We start from the raw sequence: 22667 nt of genomic DNA, 5'->3' as shown, positions 1-22667 counted from the left end.
ACACTTGGGATTTACTCTTGAATAAGCTATTTAATCTATATTGTTTTATTTAGGGTATCTTGGTAAGAGAACGTCTCCTTATGGAACTTTATATACCTTAGAATCCTTAATGAAGTATGAACAGAGCTGTGTGAATTCAGCCAACTGTCCAGTAGTTAATAATAAACAGGTTGCTGTGGAGACCTTATATGAAGTCTGTGATTGGACCATATCAAATCAGTCTTGAAGTCAATTAAGTGAAATCGTCCTTCTTTCATACTTTTACACTGGATAGTTTTAAATTTTAGAGATTGGCAGTAAAGGCACAATGTATCTGTAACTGTGACTCTCTTGTTATTGCTGATGTTGGTGTTCTAATGAATTCAAGTCTTTTGTTTTGAAAAAAAGGAAACATTTCAAAAGTATAATTATGTTAGGTTTGAATTATGGAATGGATAGCATATGGGGCAATACCCAAAGGCTCATAAATGACAGAAAGGAATGATATGTCATTTTTGTTGGGTAACATTCCTTGACCACAGCTAGATCAGGAACAGTCATTCCTATTCCACAAAGGCCACAACTAAATATGTTTTCCAGCTCCGTTTGAGCCAGTAATACTCCTAGAGCTCGAACTAGGCTGGCCCATTATAACTCCTTTTTGCTGTGGCTCCAGAATCAGGCTGAGTCACTAATACCCCTTTCTCACTGTAGAGCTGGAACCAGGCTGGCTCATTACGCCCCTTTTCCACTCTAGGACTGGATCCAAGCTAGCTCATAATACCCCTTTCCCAATGCAGAGCTCGCACCCCGCTTGCTTATGTTGTCCTTTTCCATTGTACAGCTCAGACCAGGCTGGTTCATTTTGCTGTTTTTCTTCTTGTAGAGCTAGAACCAGGCTAGTTCAGATTTGGAGTGGTTTTCATTTATCGTTTTTCTTGTACTCGCCTGTGTGAGCTCATCTCATTAGTGTTACTGGGGCTGGCCTTCTTTCAAGGCAGCTGTGGACTGAGCTAGCAAGCCATGTAACTATGTTGCTACTGTTAAGGCTAAGTGGCACTCTTTGCAAGGCAACACAGTCTAGCTTACACAGGGCCACAGTGTATGTAGGGCCTCTCTAGGCTGCTCCTGGAGGGCCAGAGTATTTGTACTCTGCATTTCAATATTTCAACAGGAACTTAACCACCTAATTAAACAAAGACTTGTCTAAATTGAATTAACTGTACCTCCCTCTCCAGTTCTCTGGGTTTAATGAGCACGGGGAGCCCTGTTCCAGAATTGCAGGCAGGCTTGCCTTCTTAAGTCCAAATAGCAAAGGCAAAGAAAATCTATTTTGGAAAGACTTTGGCAGAACCCAAGGGTGCTGGTTAGAGGACATTGAAGTATACATCTGTTTCCTGTTGTAGTTTCTCCACCTTACTGAAAACCCCTGTAACAGCTGGTACATTTTGTGGCACCACAACAGCATGTTTATTTTTACAGTACTTCTACATTTACAAATAAGCTGATACTGCTGGCCAGATATTTTTAACCAAGGTGTCTGAGGGCCTTAGCTAAGACATATTAATGTGTTTTCTGACAGACAAGTCTATGGGAGATTATTGTACATATCTGTGGAGGAAGTAGCTCAGAAATTGATCATTATGGATTATTGTCAGAAAGCACCTCATCTCACATCTCTGTGCAGGTCCTCACTTTTCCCAGTAGCTGATATTTCCCAAGTAACAAGGTGTGTCTAAGATTCCATCTCTTTCGCATGGTGGGAAAGGAGTGGAATCAACTCCCCCTATCCTCCCATGCCCAGTCCACTGGCAGCATCCTGCCAATGTAACAAGGAGAGGGGGGGGGACTGAGGAATCTGCACCAGTACTTTACCGTCTCCCCTCCAATGTGTTACATTCATTCCCAGAGCACACACAGTAATGTTACCCCAGCATTTTTGCGACACTGAATTGATGTTGATGTTGCTGCACAGGCGTATCAGCTGGGCAGGAGGTCCCTGTTATGTACCATCTTATTTGATCGCGTTTTTATAACCCTAGCAAGCTGAAATTCATATATAAGGTAATTTCTTGTATTGGTGTGTGAATAACTTATACCTCTGTGTAATGTGTAATGCGCAATGTTTGATGTGCGATGTGCGTCTGAATGTTTCCAAGAACTGCCTGAAGTAGACTGAGGTTGAAATGCATTGCATGTACCTTCATGAAGGTACAAGCAAAGTTTTTTTTTTTTGAAAATTTTAGAATAAATCCTTACCATATTTGAAGTAAATAGGTGTTCATTATGCAATGCAATCCATAGGATTCTTTATTAGCATAGCTTTTTCTTTCTGATATTTATTTTTCATTACTGTTTTTCCACCAGTTGATATATAAATATATTAATATTATACAATTGTATTCATAGATTCAATTGTCTACCTTCTTCCTATTAAAAACTTATTTTTGTAAAAGTCAAAGTCACTGATTGCTGGTCTAGACATGTACTGTGTGATTGTTTTTAATTTATACACAAGCCTCAAACGGTGGCTTGAAAATGTGTATTAAGCATAAAGATGGCCCCATATGAGGTTGTAGGTATTAGTATGTTCTCAGGTCAACTCAGGACAGAGTCCTTGCCATAATTTGGGCTTTCTTGTTATATTACCGGAGTTGGTAATACCGGAGTTGGTATTAGCATTCCTAGAATGTCTGGCGTGGACAGCATCATGCTCACCAGCTACAAATACAAACAGTAACAGATATCTTTCAAAATGTTTCATGACAAAAACAGTTTTCCATGATGACTAATGACATGCACATGGCTGAGGGTCTATACAACAAGAGAGATTGGCATTAGTGCTTCAAAGACAGATGTGAGAGAGTATTATTTCACTGTTACTTGCACAACCATTTTTTTCCAGTTTGAAATTATAATGAAAAGTGACAAATCTGAAATTCCAGTATTCACTGTTTAAGCTAAATTTGCTTTAAGTGCTTTTGTGCTTTATCTGAATCAGGCCCTAAATCTGGACTCCTGGCAGCTGGAGTGTCAGTGGGTCTTGCAAGTTCACCAGCTACAGCAGACCATGGACATGCTCTGTTCCCTGTCCCTTGTCTTCCAGCATCATACACCCTCACTGGCTCTGAAATGAGGAGCTCAGTGTGGTGGCAGAAGTGGGATGCAGCAGTGTTGCTGTTCATGGGCGTGTGGATTCCCACCTGCCTGGCCCAGGCCACACCCTCCCCAAAGCAGCAGGGTGAGAAACTGAAGTTTCGTTTAGCAGGCTACCCCCGTAAGCACAACGAGGGACGCGTGGAGATATTCTACAAGGGCGAGTGGGGCACCATCTGCGATGATGACTTCACCCTGGAGAACGCTCGTGTGCTGTGTCGCCACATGGGCTTCGTTGGTGCCACGGCTTGGTCCCACAGTGCCAAGTATGGCCCAGGAACAGGTGAGTGCCAAGATGCTGCAGGGGAATGCTGCATGGTGTAGCTGAAAGGAGCCAGGGAAGTGTAGTCAAAGGAAGATTAGGCCAGGAAGCAGGTGAGAGGCACTGGGAAGCATACAGTATCTCCATTATTAAAGTTCAGACTACCCCAGATCAGCAATCCTCAACACTTTTGTCATTAATATGGGTGAAATATCTGTTCAGTGAATTGCCAGGACACAAGCAAAACATAATGTGACTTCAGAGGGAATGCTGGGGGTTGTAGACAGAAGGATGCTGGGAAATGTTTACAGAAGTATGTTGGAATGCACAGGGAGAGAGAGGATGGTTAAGTGACTATCATTCACTAAATTCTTTGTGCATATAGTATAACAGTTTGTAAAAATGGTGTGAAAGTGACTTGAAACTCAGATGTGTCCTCTACCCCCTGCTGTCCAGGGAAGATCTGGCTGGATAATGTGCAGTGCAGTGGTTCTGAGAAGAGCATCGAGTTCTGCAGGTCTCGAGGTTGGGGCAACAGTGACTGCACCCACGACGAGGACGCTGGGGTCATCTGCAAGGACGAGAGGCTGCCAGGCTTTGTGGACTCCAACATCATAGAGGTGGGAGCAGCTGGGGGTGGTGTGTGTCTTTGCTTGTGTGTGTGTGTGGGGGGGGGTACGATTGGCTCCTCAGCCAGCCCTTCAGTCTAACTGTATCCCATTGGGAGCTACTGTGATTAGATTGGGGAGCTTTCATTTATGTCTACCTGGAGTGCCCTAGAGCGTGGTCCCATGTTGTCTTTCACTGAATTGGTCATTCATGTATATTGTCCAAACTGGTTGGGACCACGAACACACCCGTGGTGATCATGAATGTCACTGAGGCAACACCCAAAAGTGTCCTGTACTAGTTATGTGCAAAAGGAATCTGAGGAAGGCTGATGCAGTGTGGTGTCCTTGTCCATCAATGGTCTTTGGCCCAACTTTCATTTTTTTGCAGGGCATAGCCATATGGTCCCCGAACATCCTATTCCTTAATCCCTTTCAATGTAGACCTTAAGACCATCACACTGCTGCCTTAAACATACACTGGCTTGTTGCTTGTGTTGGTTTGGCAAGCAAAACTTTCTAATCCCCCAATGCTGGAAGCATTAGATTTACTTCACATTTTGTTTAGCAGACAACTTGTCTTGTCCGTAGCAACTTAAAATTTTTACATGTAATCCATTTGTACAGCTGGATATATACTGAAACAGTCTGGGTTAAGTTCTGCGTTCAAGGAAACAGAAACAGAAACCTTTTAAGCAAACACTTGTATTATACGCCCTCCTCTTTATCACTACATGAGAACAGAGCAAAGCTTTGTGATTGATTGGTATGGTCTGGTTGTACAGAGTGCTCATCTTAAGGTTGATAAATTCCACCTGCAGGCACTGATCTGGGATTATTATATCTGGGACTTTGTCTTTTTTACATTAGGGCTGAGGTAAGGATTACAGCTAGGTAACTGGGTAAGATGATCGTAGTTCAGAGACATCCTCTGCTGGCAGACACATCACTTCCTGGCTCAATAGGCATTGTAGGTGAAAATGTGACCGTGGTTACGACAACCTTACATGAATATGGCCAATGTTTAATTAACATGAGCTCTTTTTATCTTTTTTCTCTGCAGCGTTCATAAGTTATCACTGAACTAATACCTGTAAACAATATATTAATGCATCACAAACTCAAATTTTACGATCTGACCTTGACTTAATGTGACATTTTGATGTGGTTTAATCTGTGGTGGTTTTACACTGCACTGAACCCTGTCTTAGGTTAGGAAAGCAAACTGTAGCATGTTGCAGTGGGGAAAGAACAATGATCTGGCAGCAGCTAAGATGGCTGTGAGCTCTTTCTTCTGGTGCAAATTATTCCCTGGTCATATATCTGTTTGCTGGAGGACCAACAATGAGAAAGCACAGACAGCTGTTCTGCACTCCTGAGTGATGAGTGCTTTTGACAGGGAACCTACAAACTGGTGACGCTGAAAAGGCACCTTGGCAAACAAGACCTCTCTGTGGGTGTTGACATGGTACGATGACATCTTTTTGACGTGGCCCTTGGCTGAGGCCTGCAGCCCCACACTGCACAATTGCACCGGGTCCCGAAATCTGAGCCGTCTGTTTCCAGCCTGGGTTTATGGTCATCACGGGCCTGTTAGGTTATGAGGACATGGCAGAGAAATGTGGAGCAGACTGAATCAGCCACTTGTCTTAGGGAAGTGCAATTCATCTATACAGGCAAAGCTTCAGGGAGCCCTACAACGCAATGCTAAAGCCTGCTAAAATGCACTTTATTCATTCATTTATTTATATACCTGATTGACTAAGAAAAAAAAAAACAATTACAGCAACAATGGAATTTTTTTGTCTGCATATAAAAACGGCAACGTTATTCTTTAATCCTATGAAAGTATATCTTGATTGTCTTGTCTATGGGGGCAAGAGCCAAGAGGTCTAACAGGGGGGAAAGGCAGTGAAACAACACATGGAGACACAGTAATGCTGTCTCACTCGTGGTGAACGGGGTCTAAGTATGCGGAGCTGTAGCTTCCTCTGATTCACCGTTGGCTCGCTGCCAGGTCTGGGAGGACTCTTTGGTTTTGACTTCAGGTCCAGATCACCCACCAGCCCCTGCAGGAAAACAGGTTACAATAAAGACCTTTCCCAGCTTTTGCATGGAGTTGTGGCAATAATATTGTCTGGAAAATAAGAGCAAAAGCCCTCTGGAAAAATACACATTTACCGGACCAGATTTGCAATCTTTTAGTTGTAAGAAAGTGTGATGTGAACAAATGCAGGTTACACATTGCATGCTATCATTAAAAGCAGTTTAGATGAAGATATGGGAAAGGAGTTTTCAGTCAATGCCTATAGAAAAGCAACATTGTTTTCTACAGAAACAAATATTTAACACCCCTGCCCTTGTTTCTGGTGCTTTTTGGCATCTTTCCTTTGCCCCATCTCCATCTCTCCTATCTGACACTTTCATTCTTCTCTTAACATTCTTGTCCTGACAGTCAGGTGTGATTCCTGCCTCAGCATTCATGCCAAAGAAGATGTTAACTGTTGCCGCTAATTTATTCTTAAATGCCACATGTTGCAGTCCTCAGAAAATGCATTTGTACCTCTATCTATCTGCCTCATAGATGCACTCATCCAGAGTTACTTACATAGCTTTAAATATGGCAGCTTTAAATGTGTATCTGGCTGGATATCTCACTCATGGATACATCAGCAGCATCCAACCAGGAAGTGAACTGGCAACCTTTAGGTAACAAGCTGAGCTCCTGAAGTGCTACACCACATGCTGATGGGCACATAGATGTTATACAGGTATAGATGAGATACGTAGGTATATTTCCCATGTTATGTAAAGAAGTAACCAAATTTAACTAGGTATTACATTATTTTAGATAAATCAATGAATAACTTAGTGTGGGCTGAGCAAAAGAACAAAATGAGTGCCTGATTCGACAACAGAAAATAATTGTTTTTGTCTCCAGCCTTCTGACTGGATGGTTTTATGGAAGACTGTTCATCTCATGCTCTTTGATTGGACACTGCCAAATGGGCAAGGTTTCATAAGAGGCAGGGAAAAAAACAGAAGTGATGAATTCCTCTGGTCAGGGCAACCTCCGGAATGTAAATGTGTGTGCGTGTGTGTGTCTGCACGGGGGGGTGATATTCCAGTCCTTTTTGAGTTCTGAGGTCCTTGTGCCAGACAGGAACCCCTCGTCCTCCCCTTCCCCCAGTAAAGACCCACCCCGAGAGTGGGTCTTTCCTGAATGGACGGGGTTCATGCATGGCATGGGCTGCAGGCTGGGTGCGAGGTGGCTGCCTTCAGAACTTTCATGTCAGCCACTGGGTAAACAGTCTGCTGCTGTGAGTAGGCTGTCTGCAGGCCCGTGTCTGCTGTGTCCACTGAGGTCAGGGCTTTCACAGGAGAGGGGGGACAGGAGCAGCTCACACGCTTCCCCTATGCACACTTGTGTGGGCTTGAGGATGTTGCCTTCTGAAGCATTGTGGGTATTGTGTGCGAGTAATGTGTGGAAATGAGTGATATTTCATTTTTAGCCTTTTTTAAAAAGGCATTTAATGATACCAAAGTGGATTTATTTGGCATGAAATAAACAGTTACTTAGGGTTTCAGTGAGTAGGAGATACTAACGTGGAGTTGGAAGTGTTAAGGTGAAAGCTGGTATGACAGTCACAGAACATCAGGTTTACAATTCAGTAGTTTGCTATTTCTGTTTGCCTAAACATAAATATGCACATAAGCATTTGATGGTAGAAACTCAAATACATCCATAAACCTAACCATTGCCTTCGTAATAATAAACCACGGATGGAGTGCAATAGTGAATGCAGTTGGTATGTATTAGACTTACTCAGATATGGTCCCAGTCCCATGTTTGGACTGGTCATCTGTGATCAATTTACATGAGACAAGTTTCTCCAGTATCTGGAGTGGGTGGGGATAAATCATTTAGAGGTGTGTTCAGGTGATTATTGATAGGCTTTTTCTTACTCCTCAGATGCAAGTTGATGACAACCGACTGGAGGAGATCCGGCTCCGCCCCTTGGTGGATGGGACAGCAAAGAGGATGCCCATTACAGAGGGCATTGTGGAGGTGAAGTACAAGGATGGTTGGGCACAGATCTGCAACCTGGGATGGTCCCCCAAAAATTCTCGGGTCATCTGTGGCATGATGGGGTTCCCCCATGAAAGGAAAGTCAACAAGAATCTATACAAGTGAGTGGGAGAGGGGGTTGTCTCTGGGGTATAGCCACAGACACGATATTTACCAACCAGATATTCAACTCCACACTCTTTCTGCCCACTAAGATAACTATAATCTAAAGTGCACTGTAGCACCTAGGTATGGTGTCATTTCTGCAGTTTCACAGTGTAGTACAGTTTAGCAGTACAGATAGCCTTGTTTGGACCTATAACCTGAGGGTCGGCAATGGGTAGAGAGCTTCTCTCTCCCCAGCGACTGTAGTCTCAAAATGTTGTGTCTGGAGACATGGACAGTGTGTTGGTAAACATAAAACACAGTGCCTGTGTCCAAACAGCAGCCAATTGTGAATGTAAAAACATGGCGTGACTCATGTTTATTTCATTCTGAAAATGGTGATGGTCAATTCACTCCCTCCCATGGGATTCACCACACTCAGGAAAGGTGTTGCTGATTGGTTGTTTTGTCATAGGGAGAGACACCAAGCCAATATGACCAACTTCACTGAAATTCTGTTGAAATGTACAGCATTTGTAAAAAAGTGACTGTGAGGGCCTCAAGTCTGTAAGATTTTTAGTGTGGGCGTGGTGTAGCTTTGTGCCATGTTCCAATAAGGTGGCAGGCCAGGTTTACTGCAGCTGAGGTCACAGTCAACTCCCTCTCCAGTGGTTTAGAACACACAACCTTGATAAACCCCTTTCCTTCAGGCCTGTAGTGGTGCAATTTGCACTGCAAATAATATGTCCAGCTAATATTGAATGGCAGTTGACCCAGTCACACACACTGTAATGATGACCTTAGAGATTTCTTTTTCCCTCTTTCCACTTTTTCTGATGCAAGGAAGTCTTAACAAGGTGTTTTCTGTATTTTTGGAGCAGCCAGGCAGTTTTCCTTTTATTGGCAGATGGACTCTCTTCCTCGTGGCAGACTTGTCTAATTTGCTGCTGACCACAGTTTCACAATAGCAAAAGCATGGTTTATGTCTGTGTGCAAATGTTTTTGTTTCCCCAGTAAATCAAGTCACGTTTATTGTGTTTGTGTAAACCTCTTCAGTCTAAAGGGGGGTGTTCGCCAACTGTTTTAAAGGTAAAGATTCTTAAAGACAGAACTAAAAGTAAGTAAACATTTTAAAAGAAATATCTCCATAGATCTGCTCATTTAAAGTTTTCTTCAATGGTTTTAGTCTGATAATTTTATGATGTCATGATCCGTGAATAAATGATTTTATAACCCTCAAAAAGCCCATAGGGATGTCATATGAAAAAAAGGAAAGAGTTTGGTTAGGCACACAGTTACATGCATTTCTAAATCATCCTTGTTAAGGCCATTGGATTAGTGCTTGTTTGGTATAGTACCTCCAACTGAATACTTTTTCTGGAGTTCATTATCAAATTATTGTTGACATTTCTCCAGGATGCAAAGTAATCTCCACCGCCAACTATGTGCATATATTAAATTATCATTTTAAGGAAAACTACTGATAATATTTCAGAGAGCAGTCCAAAGAGCCAGAGGTTTTACTGTCAACTCATATTAATGACATTAGGAGGAAAAAAACATCAATTTTGAGGATTAAACTTGCTGATTTGAAGAATTTGAAAATTCAGAACACGAAATCCCTCTTTGCTCTTAAACTGACTGTGTGTGATGTGCTGAAATACACAGTGTCAGCAGGGCATTTCAATCAGGAATGCTTACTAATTTCTGAAATGGTTTACCTTTGGCAATGTTCAATCCTTAACATTGGAGAGAATCTATTTATGGATACGTGCTCACTTTCCCCATGTGAAAACACTGAATTTCGAATATATGAGCGTTAAATTACAATGATATATGGTATGTCAGGGTGAAACCACTGCTGTTGCCAGAAGAGCCTTTCATAAGAGCCATCTTATGCAAGCTAGAGTATTCAGTTATGAAACGCAGGCCTGGACCTTTATGTAACTGTGTCGTCGTGAACCCTTCTGTGGACCAAATGCAAATCTTACACAGACAGCATATGTGCCAGTCATATTGTTCTAATCAGATGTGCTAGAAAGGCAAACGGAAAACTCCATAGTATGATGCTATGCTTATCTCTTCCTATATAAATGATAGAAGTTTAACGGAATCACGTGGCCCAGCTCTGAGTATTTTGTCTGACTCTTGGAGCCAGATGTTCTACCATCAGTTAGCTTTCAATTTGTTCCATATGTAGTTATGGACCATCTGCCAAAAAAAGGAAATTGAGGGTCCTGGGTTTTAAACTGACAGGGTTGGAAGTGCGGCCGTGGCTGTTTTTGTCAGGTGTCATATATTGTCATTCTCATTTTGATCTGTTTTAACAAATGCACATTCTTATTTTAAATGAAAAATGCATACAGATCATTTTAAAGTTAAGAGATATAGAAATGTTAAAAAACAGATAAGGGGTATGTCTAAACATAACACATATGGGGAAGTGGCATCAGGTGATTGTGCTGAATCCAGCTACCAGCAGCAATCAGACTGCAGGACATGTTTTGCGTTTCCAGTCTCTGACCTGCTCATACGATCACGTTCTGGTGCCTCCCACGTGGACACGCCCATGTCTAAATCATCTTGCTTCATTGGGTTTTCGGACAATTCTAGTGTAACCATGTTTGAATATTGCAGAAATTGGCTACAGTCAGGATTTAAGCGTCAATGTATTTTTTTTTTTGCAGGGGAGAGAGTTGAGAGTTTTCGCACTCCCATGATTTTTCTTTTTGACATTCATTTCGATGCCGGGGAAATAAGCTACACAAAGCAAAGCCTGAAGGCATACAAAAGCCAGGACATTCTAAAATGCTTAACGTGCCTTAATGTACCAAAACTGTGATCAATGATCACCATATTTCTCTTGGACATCTCTTGTCAGCAACACTTCCTCCTGTCAAAAAATCAAAACCGAAATCCTAAGAGTATGGTTGTTATCTCACGTTAAGCGTTTTCCTCTCCATTGACGCCCATTATAAGGAAAAAGCTTAACGTGATTTAATGTCCCAAAACAGCAATCAATGATGACCAAATTTGTCTGACATCTCACATGTCATAAACACTATCTCCTATCAAAAAAGCAAAACTTTCCATTGATGCCCATTATAAGGAAAACGTTTCGTAGCTTAATTTTCCAAAAAGTGATCAACTAACAAAAAACTGAGAGGACAGCACTTAAGGTAACATCCGCCTAACTACCATATTCCTTGGATTTTAGTTTTGCTTTTTTGATAGGAGATGGTGTTTATGACATGGGAGATGTCAGACAAATTTGGTGATCATTGGACATCATCCAATCATTGTATTAGCATTTTCCTACATGAGTAGAAATAAAATTAAAGAAAGTTTTTTGTTGTTAATGGACGGGAGCTTTGGCTCACTGGCACTGACACAGGCATTGAATTTATTAATTTTGTTGAAGAAGTGAGTGAACACAGATTACGTTGCAGTAAGCAGTTATTTGCACAGAATGAACTGAAGTCTCACACAGGGTGCAGCTAGGCCATGTCATGTCTGTTTTACACAATGCCGATACTGTAGATGCAAATAGGTGCAGATACTTGGCTAAGGGCCTACAACCTGTCAGTCAAGGCTGGATTGACAATGATGGGAAGTAATTGTTGAGCCTGTCCCTCTGAAACCTCTGAAACACCTTTTGGGTAGCTTCACCAAATATATCCACTAGGGGGAGGCCACACAAGGGATAAGGTTGTTTCATTTCTTTTGTCATGCTTATCTAATCTTAAATGAGGAATATACCTTCCATTATGTGAGCTCTTCAGTTTTTCTGAAGAGAACAATGCCTATACAAATGTATTTTAATACACACATATTGTGTACAGCAGTGGAAAAGCCAGCCTATAACTGAAAGGGAACTGTCGAGCATGCTTTTCTTGGGCACTCTTTCAGTTAATAACTTGTCTCTGAACCTGTATATTGGGTAGGTACATTGTGGTATGTTGTAAAGAGAGAGGATCTATCAACAGTGAAGCTGATGAATGATGTAAATGTAAAATGATGTGGGGGTAAGCAGGGCATAACTCCTGATAAGACAAAGCTTGGCTACCAAGCTAAAGGCTCAGGTCCCCATCCCATACCCTCTGTACTGTCACAATGACCCTGAGGGGTGAGATCAACTTATGTAGCAGACCCATGTTCCTCTTAACTCAGGGAATTTAACAAGAGCAGCATCATGAAAAGACCTGGGCAAACATAAAATCCTGCAGGAAAGAGATAAATTAAGGCCACAGCTGGACCATAGGATGCATATTTGACGCGTATTGACGTTCCTTTGTATCGTAGATTTCATTTTTTGGGATTTTGAAAGAATGTTAGCCTCCATGTGGCCCCTGCATCAGACAGCCACTGTCTGAACGGAGGAGGTGAACAGATGCAGTCTACATCTGAATGATGGCTCACACCAGCCTGAGAAATACCATCTCTCCATGATGTGACTCAGGGTCTCAGAGAGGAAGAGATGGAGGGGGATACAGAGAGAAACAGAGGGGGGAGAGAGACAGAGAAACTGTGCATCTCTATGGTCAAACTCCGGTTTGACTAACTTTGAACTGAATTGATACAATAGAGAGAGCTGGGTAAGAGTTGAGTTTGGAGATAGGGGTGACAAAGAACTGGGTTTGGAGATACAGTGAGAGAGAGCTGGGCTTGGAGATACAGTGTGAGAGAGCTGGCTTTGGAGATACAGTGTGAGAGAGCTGGCTTTGGAGATACAGTGTGAGAGAGCTGGCTTTGGAGATACAGTGTGGGAGAGCAGGGCTGGGAGATACGGTGAGGTAGACCTGACTTTAGAGGTACTCTGAGAGAGAGCACAGCAGATCACCTCATTGATTGCCACACAGTCTCTATCAGTGGCGTGCGTAGGTTACTCAATGTGACGGATGACCACTGCACTGTTGAACTATCTGCAGAAACATGCAGAGGCACTGTGTTATAATTGCAGCATACTCAAACTGGACATAAACAGTTTGTTCAAAATTTTATCAGCTTTAACTAGGAGCGCCGTTAATAATAGTTGGATTTTTAAAAGTGCCAGAGAGGCAGCAGTGATTTTTGAACCTTTCTTGCTTTTTCTTTTTCTTTGTTTTTCATTTTTCCATTTTCTCCCCAATTTGGAATGGCCAATTCCCAGAATTTTTTTGGAATGCCCAATTTGTCATCGATGTTCGGTCCCATTGCACAACCCCCCACTGTCAATCCGGGAGAGCGTGGACAGGCACGTGCCGTGCCCTCTTCCGAGACATGTGATGTCAGCCGTTACTTCTTTTCGCACTGCGGTCCACAAGCCAAGCTAGCACAGAGATGAGTTGGAGGAATACATTTCATATGCAGCTTTGGCACATGGACCACAGGCGCCCAATCGACCAGCAGGGGTTGCTGTTGCTAATGGGACCGAAGCCCCTGCCAATGTACCCACCCCTATCCGCAGAGGAACAAAGCCAATGTGTTCTGCCTGTGAGCTCCCGGTCACTGTCAGCTAGTGACACGGTCGGGATCGAACCCGGGCCATAACGGAACCTTTCTTGCTAAACATATGAAAGCATGTTATTTGCAGCCTTTCTGTTAAGTGGACCAGAGCGAGTCAATCTGCCAAACAGCAAACCACATGTAATCCCTCAAGTTTTACACTTTTGGCAACCAGAACACGCAATGCTATCAGTCTTTATATACAACACCAGTCATCTACACACAGTTCCATTAGATTAACAAAAATGAGATTAAACATACAAAGCAAACTGAGAATTCAGCCAAGCCTGTTTAAACATGCTCCTTTTTGTTTTGTTACAGCACACACACTGTTAATGTATTAGCAATAATGCTGCCACGTGGAAGCAGCTCTAATGCACTCTGATGTCTGAATGAGGTAATCTGCTGGGAGAAGTCAAACAGATGAAAGTTTAAGAGCTGGATTGTTAGGCATGCTGTTACAGCCAGATGGTATTAGATCTCAATTAAGCTTCAACGAATCCCCATTGCCAGACAGGAAGTTGTTTAATCTTGCCGATTGGGGGATGTGGCACGGCTGTGAGAACTATTCCAAGTTTTCTCCAGCGCATAAGATAGTTTGGCCTGATGTGCGAGGAGCAGAGGAATGCTCTGCCCTGGTGCATTCAAACCAATGGCATGATGGGAACCAGCTGGCATCACCCAAATTCTCAAGCAATACCACCCCCTGAGAAGGCCTCTATCCTGCCAAGGGCTTTGCTGCTGACATTTTGTTTGTTTGTTAATACCAGAAGACTTGAAAGAAATTTTTGTCATCCTTCCAGGTATTGCAGACATGCACTGGAAAAATTAAAGCACACAAAGCAGATTTGGAGGACATGAATCTTCTGGATATGACCAGAGAAAAGCGGCCTTCAGTCTTGCCCCTCACTTAGTGACTGACTGACTCCTGTGGTAGCAACATTTTAACACAAAGGGAAAAGTAAAGTAGTCACATCAGGGGACCAGTGGACATTCAATTCTTGTTATTTTTTGAGTAACAAGATGATTTTAGTTCACCACATTTTCAGTTCAGCTGGTGAACTGTTTTCAGTTCTTTCAGAACCTCAAAAAGTGTTGGTTCACTAACTGCCAGCTGCCCCCTCACTTGGTGGTGTAAAGAGGGATAACTCACCAGGGTCTGCACTCTCTCAGCCTGTCTCATCCAATTTGTATACATAGCAATTTGGTAAGTCTTAAGGCAGCATCTTATCTCAAAATCTGTGGCATGAGCCGGTTTATCTTACAAGAACATCTGCACAAGATTCCACTTTGTCACACAACTTTTACCCATAATCCATCTCTTTAAGTGCTATGTTCCAAGCAGAGAGCCAGTGGTTACCCTTTTTTGGGTACCTGGGGATTGAACACACAACCTTCAGGGTCAGTTTGAACACTATCCATATGAACAATGAAGCAGTACATATTTATGATCCCACTACCCATAGGTTTCAGTCTTCCAGCTTTTCCAAAACCAGATTTTGGGCAGTAATAGGGTTAGGAGGTGTTTCATTTGTTATGTAAGGAAGATCCGGTTATGACTGATAACAAAAAAGTGAATGGAACTCATGGCATGGAGGTCCAAAAACCACAACACATCATTGCCTGTTTATTATGAACATTTCATGTTCCAAGGCACATTTTCAAGTTACACACCTTTGTACAGTTACTGTACTGTATTGACAATCTACTGATAACTTCTTTATAGAAGCCACAAAGTATTAACTTTGCAGCAATACTCATTCAGCTTGACTTATGTAGTCAAGATGTCCCTGTTTATGACACAGTCGGCCTGAAAACTTGTTGTATAACTTGTAGAACCCCACAGGTTTACACTAATGCATGAATAAAGGGCCCTTCCTCTCAGGGGTGTGAGGGGGGGGGGGGGGGGGAGCAGACATGTCCCCAAAGGACCTCAATGTCACCTCAATTGCAGAAGTCTCCATATTAACCACTCAGCAGCAAGAGGCCAAGCCCTACGTGCTGGCAAACAGTTCAGTTAGGAGTCATAAGAAAGCAGAGGAAACTGCCTTAATCGTGCCTGGACTGGGGAAGCATGACCTACTAAATCAACAGTGCCTTTGTCAGTATTAACCCTCTGTCTGGAGGCTTCTTGGATGTAAAAAACAAATGAATGTCCAAGGAGAGAGCTGCAAATGTGAAAGCTCTGAAGGCAAACAGAAGAAACACAGCATGACGTGAAAGACATGCATAACATAAAAAAGCATAAATAATACTGCAACAGGAATATCAAACTGTTAAATATTTTAAATTGGTCAGAAAATTATACTGCCCATGTTAGATAATGTGCGAAAAATAGACTTGTCAGTCAAGAAAATTATGGTTTTAGATACTGAAACACGATTCCAGATCTGGAATGAGTTATAAAAGGCATGAAGTGGTGTCCTTGCCCAGTTCTGCCACAGAAACAACCGCGGCGTCTGACACTCTTGATCTCCAGACACTTTAATACGCAGGTTGTATATGGATAGAAGTTGTCCCATTCAGGGACCATTCAGGTCATTTTTCTCTCTTTTGGATTTTTCCTCTTGGTGCAAAGGTTTTGAAGTCCCCATATCCATGTGTCACCACCAACAGTCTCGCAACAATGGTATGCAAACTTGTGTCTATGTTTGAGCACCAAGGCTTTTTTTTTTACATTAATTACGCTTGTTTCTGAAGTCTTGCACATCTTGGAAATGATTCATACAGTTCAGAGGCTTATTTCTGAATGCAGGGACTGCTTCACTTTGAGTGATCAGCCTGCTAAACCCTACAGAGCTGAGCCTTAGCAATGCCACCGATCTGAGCTCTCAGCAGAGCACTTGGAAAAAAGAGCAGTGTTCTGTGTCTGGAGGAGTTCAGTTGTCTGCCAGTTATTTGCAAGGTGACTCATGTCATTCATTTGGATGTCTGGTTTTAAATTGCTTGATAGTATGAAAATTGTTACTGTAGCTGGTGAACAGACATAATGGGCTAGGCCTGATTTGGTAGTTGCTCCGTTCTATTAAAGAAATCTTAAATGAGTTTGCTTTCTGGCATCTGTAGTTTGCGGTTCATTGTTGATGTCCACCATTGCTGTTAACACTGGATGTCTGGGTCTGTTAATTCTGTAGAGTATGCAGGTTGTGCTGGTGGAAATCAATTCTCTTTGGGAGCACTGATGTTTGTAAACACACAGTGAGATCTCAATTTAGATGATAAAAACTGTGTGTAAGCTTTAAGGAAAAGAAGATGGAGGACACTTTTCTGACTTGGTTATGTATCAATTAAGACCACTGAACTGTCAATATGACAGATGATAAAAATTTTGCTATGGCTTATAATTTGACATGGTAAAAATAGTACAAAGTCAAAACCATTGTCCAAACAGCACAGTTTTTTGAGGTGCAAAAAGCCTTCATTAAAATGGCTCACCAATTTTGGCAGACATGCTTTCATCAGGGTATTCAAAGATAATGAATCAGTCCATTCAACCTTTTAAAAAGCTATTTCAATAAAGGCTTTTAATCTTTGCATCTCAATGAAATTAATCTTGAGATAATAGGTAAACAGAATAAATAATAATATGATAAACCTTTTTAAAGAAAAGCTCAAGGTGTCATGCAAACATTTCCTTAGGCAGCCAGACAGAGAGTGTGGAGAGAAGCCATGCTCCTCATTTTCGCAGATGTTTCCTGGTCTATCAGGGTCCATACATGTTGTTCCTGACTAGAACACTCTGTTCCTCTTTACCGTTTTCCTGGCTCAAAATCACTTCCTCAGAAAGCAGAATGTTTCAGGGGCCAGGGAACAAGACAGGGCAAAGCAGAGGGCACCCCCCTGTAGGGACGAGCAGTGATGAGCATCACAGACAGGTGTCTTGTTCAGGATAGGTACAGAGTGTCATCTCAGCAAGTCTGCAGTTAAATACTGCTGCTTAATAGGCAGTTTTTTTTTTTCAAAACTACTGTTCAACATTGATATTGAAGAAAAACAACATTGTGCTGTTTCTCATTCTGTAGTGAACTGGAATAACCCTGTCTTAACACATCCTCAAGTATGTGCTGAATATCATTGAATATCACCACAACTGTGGTTTAAATTATTTGACTGCAGTTGTTTGTCTTGGAAAATTACAGTAGCTAACTTGCCAAAGTATGTTCTTCACTCCACTATACAACTGATTATAGTGGATGTCCACAGTGTTTTTTAAAGAGTTTCACTTACAGTCTATATCTAATGTATAAATCTAATGTAAATCTGTTTTTGTGCATATTCCTGAGATTACACACTAGGACTGATCTTGCAGCATAAATGTTGGCAAGCCTTCCTACACATGTAAAAGAGCTGATTTGTTTAACTGATAATCATATAAGGCAATGTTTAACATTATTTCATATCTTTCAAGCAGAAGGAGGAATTCATTATAACTTTACAGGTGACAGAAAAGTTAAGATGTCAAACTTTAACAAAATGATTGACAGAATTTCTATAGTGTCTTGAATAATAATGTTTTATTTCATGTTTATTGGTTCAACTGGTGTGTCCCTTGAAATCTCACTCATAATAATATTCTGAGCCAAGGGTCTGTTTGAGCCAAAAGAAATCTGTTGAAACATGTATGCTTTGAAAATGTTTTTGTGTCTGGATAGCAGACCTTCTGTGCTTTTTTGCAGCAACCATCGAGCTTTCCTTTTCCCTCTCCAGTTTTTTAAAAAAAGTGCTGTTACTAATCATACTGTAGTACCCGCATAAATATTCAGAGTTATAAGAATGTCTTAAGAGTGTCATATTCAACTGACTGAAGAAACAGAGAGAGGAGAACTGGGGTGCTGTGTTGTCACAGCTCCAGTCAGAGGTTAATCCAGGACCAGTTTTGCTGTTTGATAATGGTTAAGGTTATAATTATGGTTGGGAATTTGGTCCTAGGTTAGCATTTATATGCAAACTCTGCCATGTGCATTGTCACATTAATCCCAGATGGAAATCTGAAACTCAAAGGTCCATTTCCTGCTCAGCATACCAATACCTTTCTGACTGCATTTTGGTCTCCTTCCGGTGACTGAGTTTTAGATTTGGTTCAATAACTCTGGGGAGTAGGTGGTATGAGTGGGTGTATTCAGGGATAAAGTAACTCAGAATCACTCAGAAGGAAGACCCTCCCCAGAACTGGTGGCACTGTGACTCTGTCAGCTGGGAGAATCTCCAAAATGTCCCATAATAGCGATCATCTAATTGGCTGGCGAGCCGCCATTCCAGTAACCGCAGTCTGTCCAGATGTACTGGTGGCTGTCTATCTGCAAAAGTTGTACCACAAGAACCATTATAAAGCCTCTTTTATTGTCAATCTACAATAATACAAAGGCAGTGCAAATTTGGAGACACGGTTATTTTGGTTAGGACAATAGTTCGTTTTGGACAGCAGCATATCTCAGACACATCTAAAGTGGCCATAGCCAATGCTTCATTGTACAACAACTGCAGAAAGGCTATGAAAAAGACCTGAAATCTCACACTCTGGGTTCAGGATTCAAAGAAGCATTGTAGCTGGTATTAAGTCTCCCATCCTTACCTTGGTATCCTGTAATCCAAAATATTATGAGTCAGATGAGATATTACAGATTATGGGAGCATTTCATCCGAGAGTAGTTGCTAGCAAAGGTGACATTTTTCAATTCATGTTGAGCTCTGCCAGGTAATAGTTTAGATTTTTTGAGAAGAATTTTTGAATACATTTTCCAAGCAAGATCTGAAGCAAAGCCAGTCTCTCTGTTGGTTTGCAATTTATCCAGTTGTAATGTAGAAGTGCAATCTTTCTTGTCTTTCTTGTGCAAACAGGAAAAAAAAATATTTCCACACTTTTAAGGGAGAACCCTTTTCCAAAATACCACTTGTCTTATTTGTCAATGCAAAAAATAACAGAGGAGACTTGGATTAACTCTCAGTTGTGTGTTTTTCAGTATATTTTTCTTTTTTTCTTAGCTGGCTGTGTTTGTGTTGGCTCTCAGGTCTCTCCTAAAGTAGGGAGATTATGGGATATCACAGAGGGAATGGAGAAACTGGCCTCCGCTCTCATAGTCAGAACTCTGTGGTCCTTGTCTGACTGCAGTACTTGCTGTGTCTTGTGTCCAAACCCCTATACCATGTGTGCAGTGTGGGCTGACGAGGTGTTATTGTTTTGCTTTTGCAGACCAATCAGAAAGAGGGCCACAAAGACTAAATCCAAGGTTATTGGCTCATCTGTCACCAGGTACTTTCTGAGGGGTAAAACTGTAGAAAGCTGTTTTCCCCCTAGAGGATAAGTGTGTATGGGTTTGTGCATGTGCATGTGTATTGTCTCTTCTGAAGACTTTGAGGGGGTTGAGGGGGACTTACATGGCTTTTTAAAATGCTGACATGCCTCAAAGCTGTCCTCTTGCTTGGCAGATGTTTAAGGTCTGCGTGCCATAGAAATTATAGACCTCTCATTCCAATCTCACAGTGGAATCGCTTTGCGTTTGACGGGACAGAGGCTGCAAAGGAGATCACTCCCACATCTAACTCTACTTACTGTAGATCTGTGCAAAAGAGCTCTCTGAAGCCTTCCAGGCTTCATGGTCGTTCCCATACCCGGAATATGGGAAGAGAAGCAACCACTTTTCAAATGCAATACAAACATACGATCCATACATTTGATTTGCTCATCTCCTTATCCTCAGCTATTAGCTAATAACTAACATTGATGTCAAAGCTAGGCATTTACTGTAACAAATCAGGTTACGTACCCTTAATAGGGTGTAAAATTCTGGTTTAACAATGATATGATACAGTATTGATACCTAAGCAATGATACACTATATGGACAAAAGTATTTGGCCACACCTGTTTTTCAGAGATTGGGCTAGGCCACTCATCTCCAGTGAAGGGCCATCTTAATGCTTCAGCATACCAAGACATTTTGGACAATGCGATGCTTCCAACTTTGTGGCAAAACGGTTTGGGGAAGGCCCTTTTCTATTCCAACATGACTGTGCCCCAGTGCACAAAGCAAGGACTATAAAGACATGGTTTGATGAGTTCGGTGTGGAAGAACTTGACCCGCACAGAGCCCTGACCTCAACCCCATCGAGAACCTTTGGGATGAACTGGAACGGAGATTGCGAGCCAGGCCTTCTCGTCCAACATCAGTGCCTGACCTCATAAATGCTCTACAGAATGAATGGGCACAAATTCCCACAGAAACACTCCAAAATCTTGTGGAAAGCCTTCCAAGAAGAGTGGAAGCTGTTATAGCTGCAAAAACTCCATATTAAAGTATATGTATTTGAATACAATGCCATTACAGTCCCTGTTGGTGTAATGGTCAGGTGTCTTCAATACTTTTGTCCATATAGTGTATATTGGAATATGTTTAAGAATTCTCTTGCAATGCAAATGCAGTACAATGCAAGACAATTCAATGCAATGCAAATCGATGTATGGTCACATCCCTACTGCTTAAGAACACAAAACACAGTGTCTCTCCCATGACTCGAACCTTCAGCTATCCAGTGTCATTCACCTAAACTCTGCTCGAGATATTTTGCTAAGGGTGGTCCACATTTTGTGTTTTTCAAAAACACTGTTTAGCTTAATATGAAATATTTAGCAAATGCTGCCAAGATGTATCCTAATAGGAAACAGCTGGGATTTGCTGTCTGTGAGGGTCTGTTATTTATCATTTGACTTGGGCTTTTTGTATTGAACAACACTTGAACAAGTTAAAGTTTACTGTTGGTCCATATAATACACATGGATAAGGTGCAGAGTTATTATTGCATTTCAACTGCTATGGTGTTCCATATGTTGAAACACTGCTGTTGTCTTGCTTCACACAATACATGTTTGTGGGTCTGTTAAAAGTCATCCAAATTAATGACCCCATGATAGTTGCATTACATTACATATGTCCTTTAATGTACACCAAAAGACAGATGCCTGGGATCCATGTAACCGCTCACTCAAAATTGACCATTTAAATATTGACCATGTAATAACAATCCTAGATAGGTACTAAGATTTTAACACTGCAGTGGAACCAGTCTGGTTCAGGGGGAGGTAGAAACATGGAACAAAGCTGCCACTCCTTTACTGTTTTTAGCATGATGTTCAAATTGCTTTGTATTGTCTGTGATTACACACACACACACACACACACACACACACACACAAACCTTGTTTTGATAAGTTTGTAAATTATGACTGAACATTGCATGTTTCAGTCTTAGTTGCTGTCTGAATTATGTGTTTTACGTTGTTTAGTATAAATAGCTGCAGCTGGTTTACTTCAAAATGCACCCACAGTTAGTCTTAATATTTTAATATCTTAATGTTTATTATTATCTTGGAGTGTAACTATTTGAGACCAGGCACTGCAATGGCCATGTACTCTTGACTTTGAGTGGAAAATCCAACTGAACAGTTTCCCTGCAGTTCATTTTTAAATTTGTACTTATCCTTGAACTTGAAAAAAAAAATCACAAATCAGTTAGATGTACATGTGGAACATTGATAACAATGAGTGAAACCACAGCTGATCAACAGTGATTGCTACAGTATTTAGCAGGTGGTAAGACACACCTATCTGTGATTAATCTGAGCAGTTTGACAGGTTAAATATCAACATATCTACATGCTTGATTTTGAATCAGTTTTTATACATGCAGTACATACATATGTACTGTATGTGTACAGTACATACATATTATTTTAGGATAGCTCTGTTAAATGTGTTTCTGTATACATACAATAAAATGCTCTTTATTTTATCTTTCATTAATGAAATTTATGTACCTTTATGCATTTCCCCTCCTCTGCACTCAAATGTAATTTGCTTAAGATTGTTTGAAAAATATTATGCTTGGATTTTAAATAGTCCTGCTGTTTCAAGATATTTAACTGTGTAACCCAATCCACACATTTTATTGCTGTAAATGTGTTCCAGCTATGCAGGAGCAGTTATAAAGGATTTGTTCTAAAATGTGTT

At 41.4% G+C, this 22667-nt stretch overlaps 1 protein-coding gene across 1 annotated transcript in view; it reads left to right on the top strand.

Annotated features, from left to right (window-relative positions):
- Nucleotides 1-22667, top strand: part of LOC118793264 (lysyl oxidase homolog 3B-like) — a 45016-nt gene that overhangs the window by 3958 nt on the left and 18391 nt on the right. The window contains exons 2-4 of the mRNA XM_036551360.1: nucleotides 3086-3418; nucleotides 3854-4017; nucleotides 7979-8196. Of these exons, the coding sequence (XP_036407253.1) occupies nucleotides 3112-3418; nucleotides 3854-4017; nucleotides 7979-8196 (689 nt within the window). The 5' untranslated portion in view covers nucleotides 3086-3111. The remainder of the gene's footprint in view (nucleotides 1-3085; nucleotides 3419-3853; nucleotides 4018-7978; nucleotides 8197-22667) is intronic.

The sequence above is a fragment of the Megalops cyprinoides genome, chromosome 18 (genome assembly GCF_013368585.1).
Source record: "Megalops cyprinoides isolate fMegCyp1 chromosome 18, fMegCyp1.pri, whole genome shotgun sequence".
In the NCBI taxonomy this organism is placed as follows: domain Eukaryota; kingdom Metazoa; phylum Chordata; class Actinopteri; order Elopiformes; family Megalopidae; genus Megalops; species Megalops cyprinoides.
Note: the sequence above shows the minus strand (reverse complement) of the source record. Positions and strands in the feature narration are given on the sequence as shown.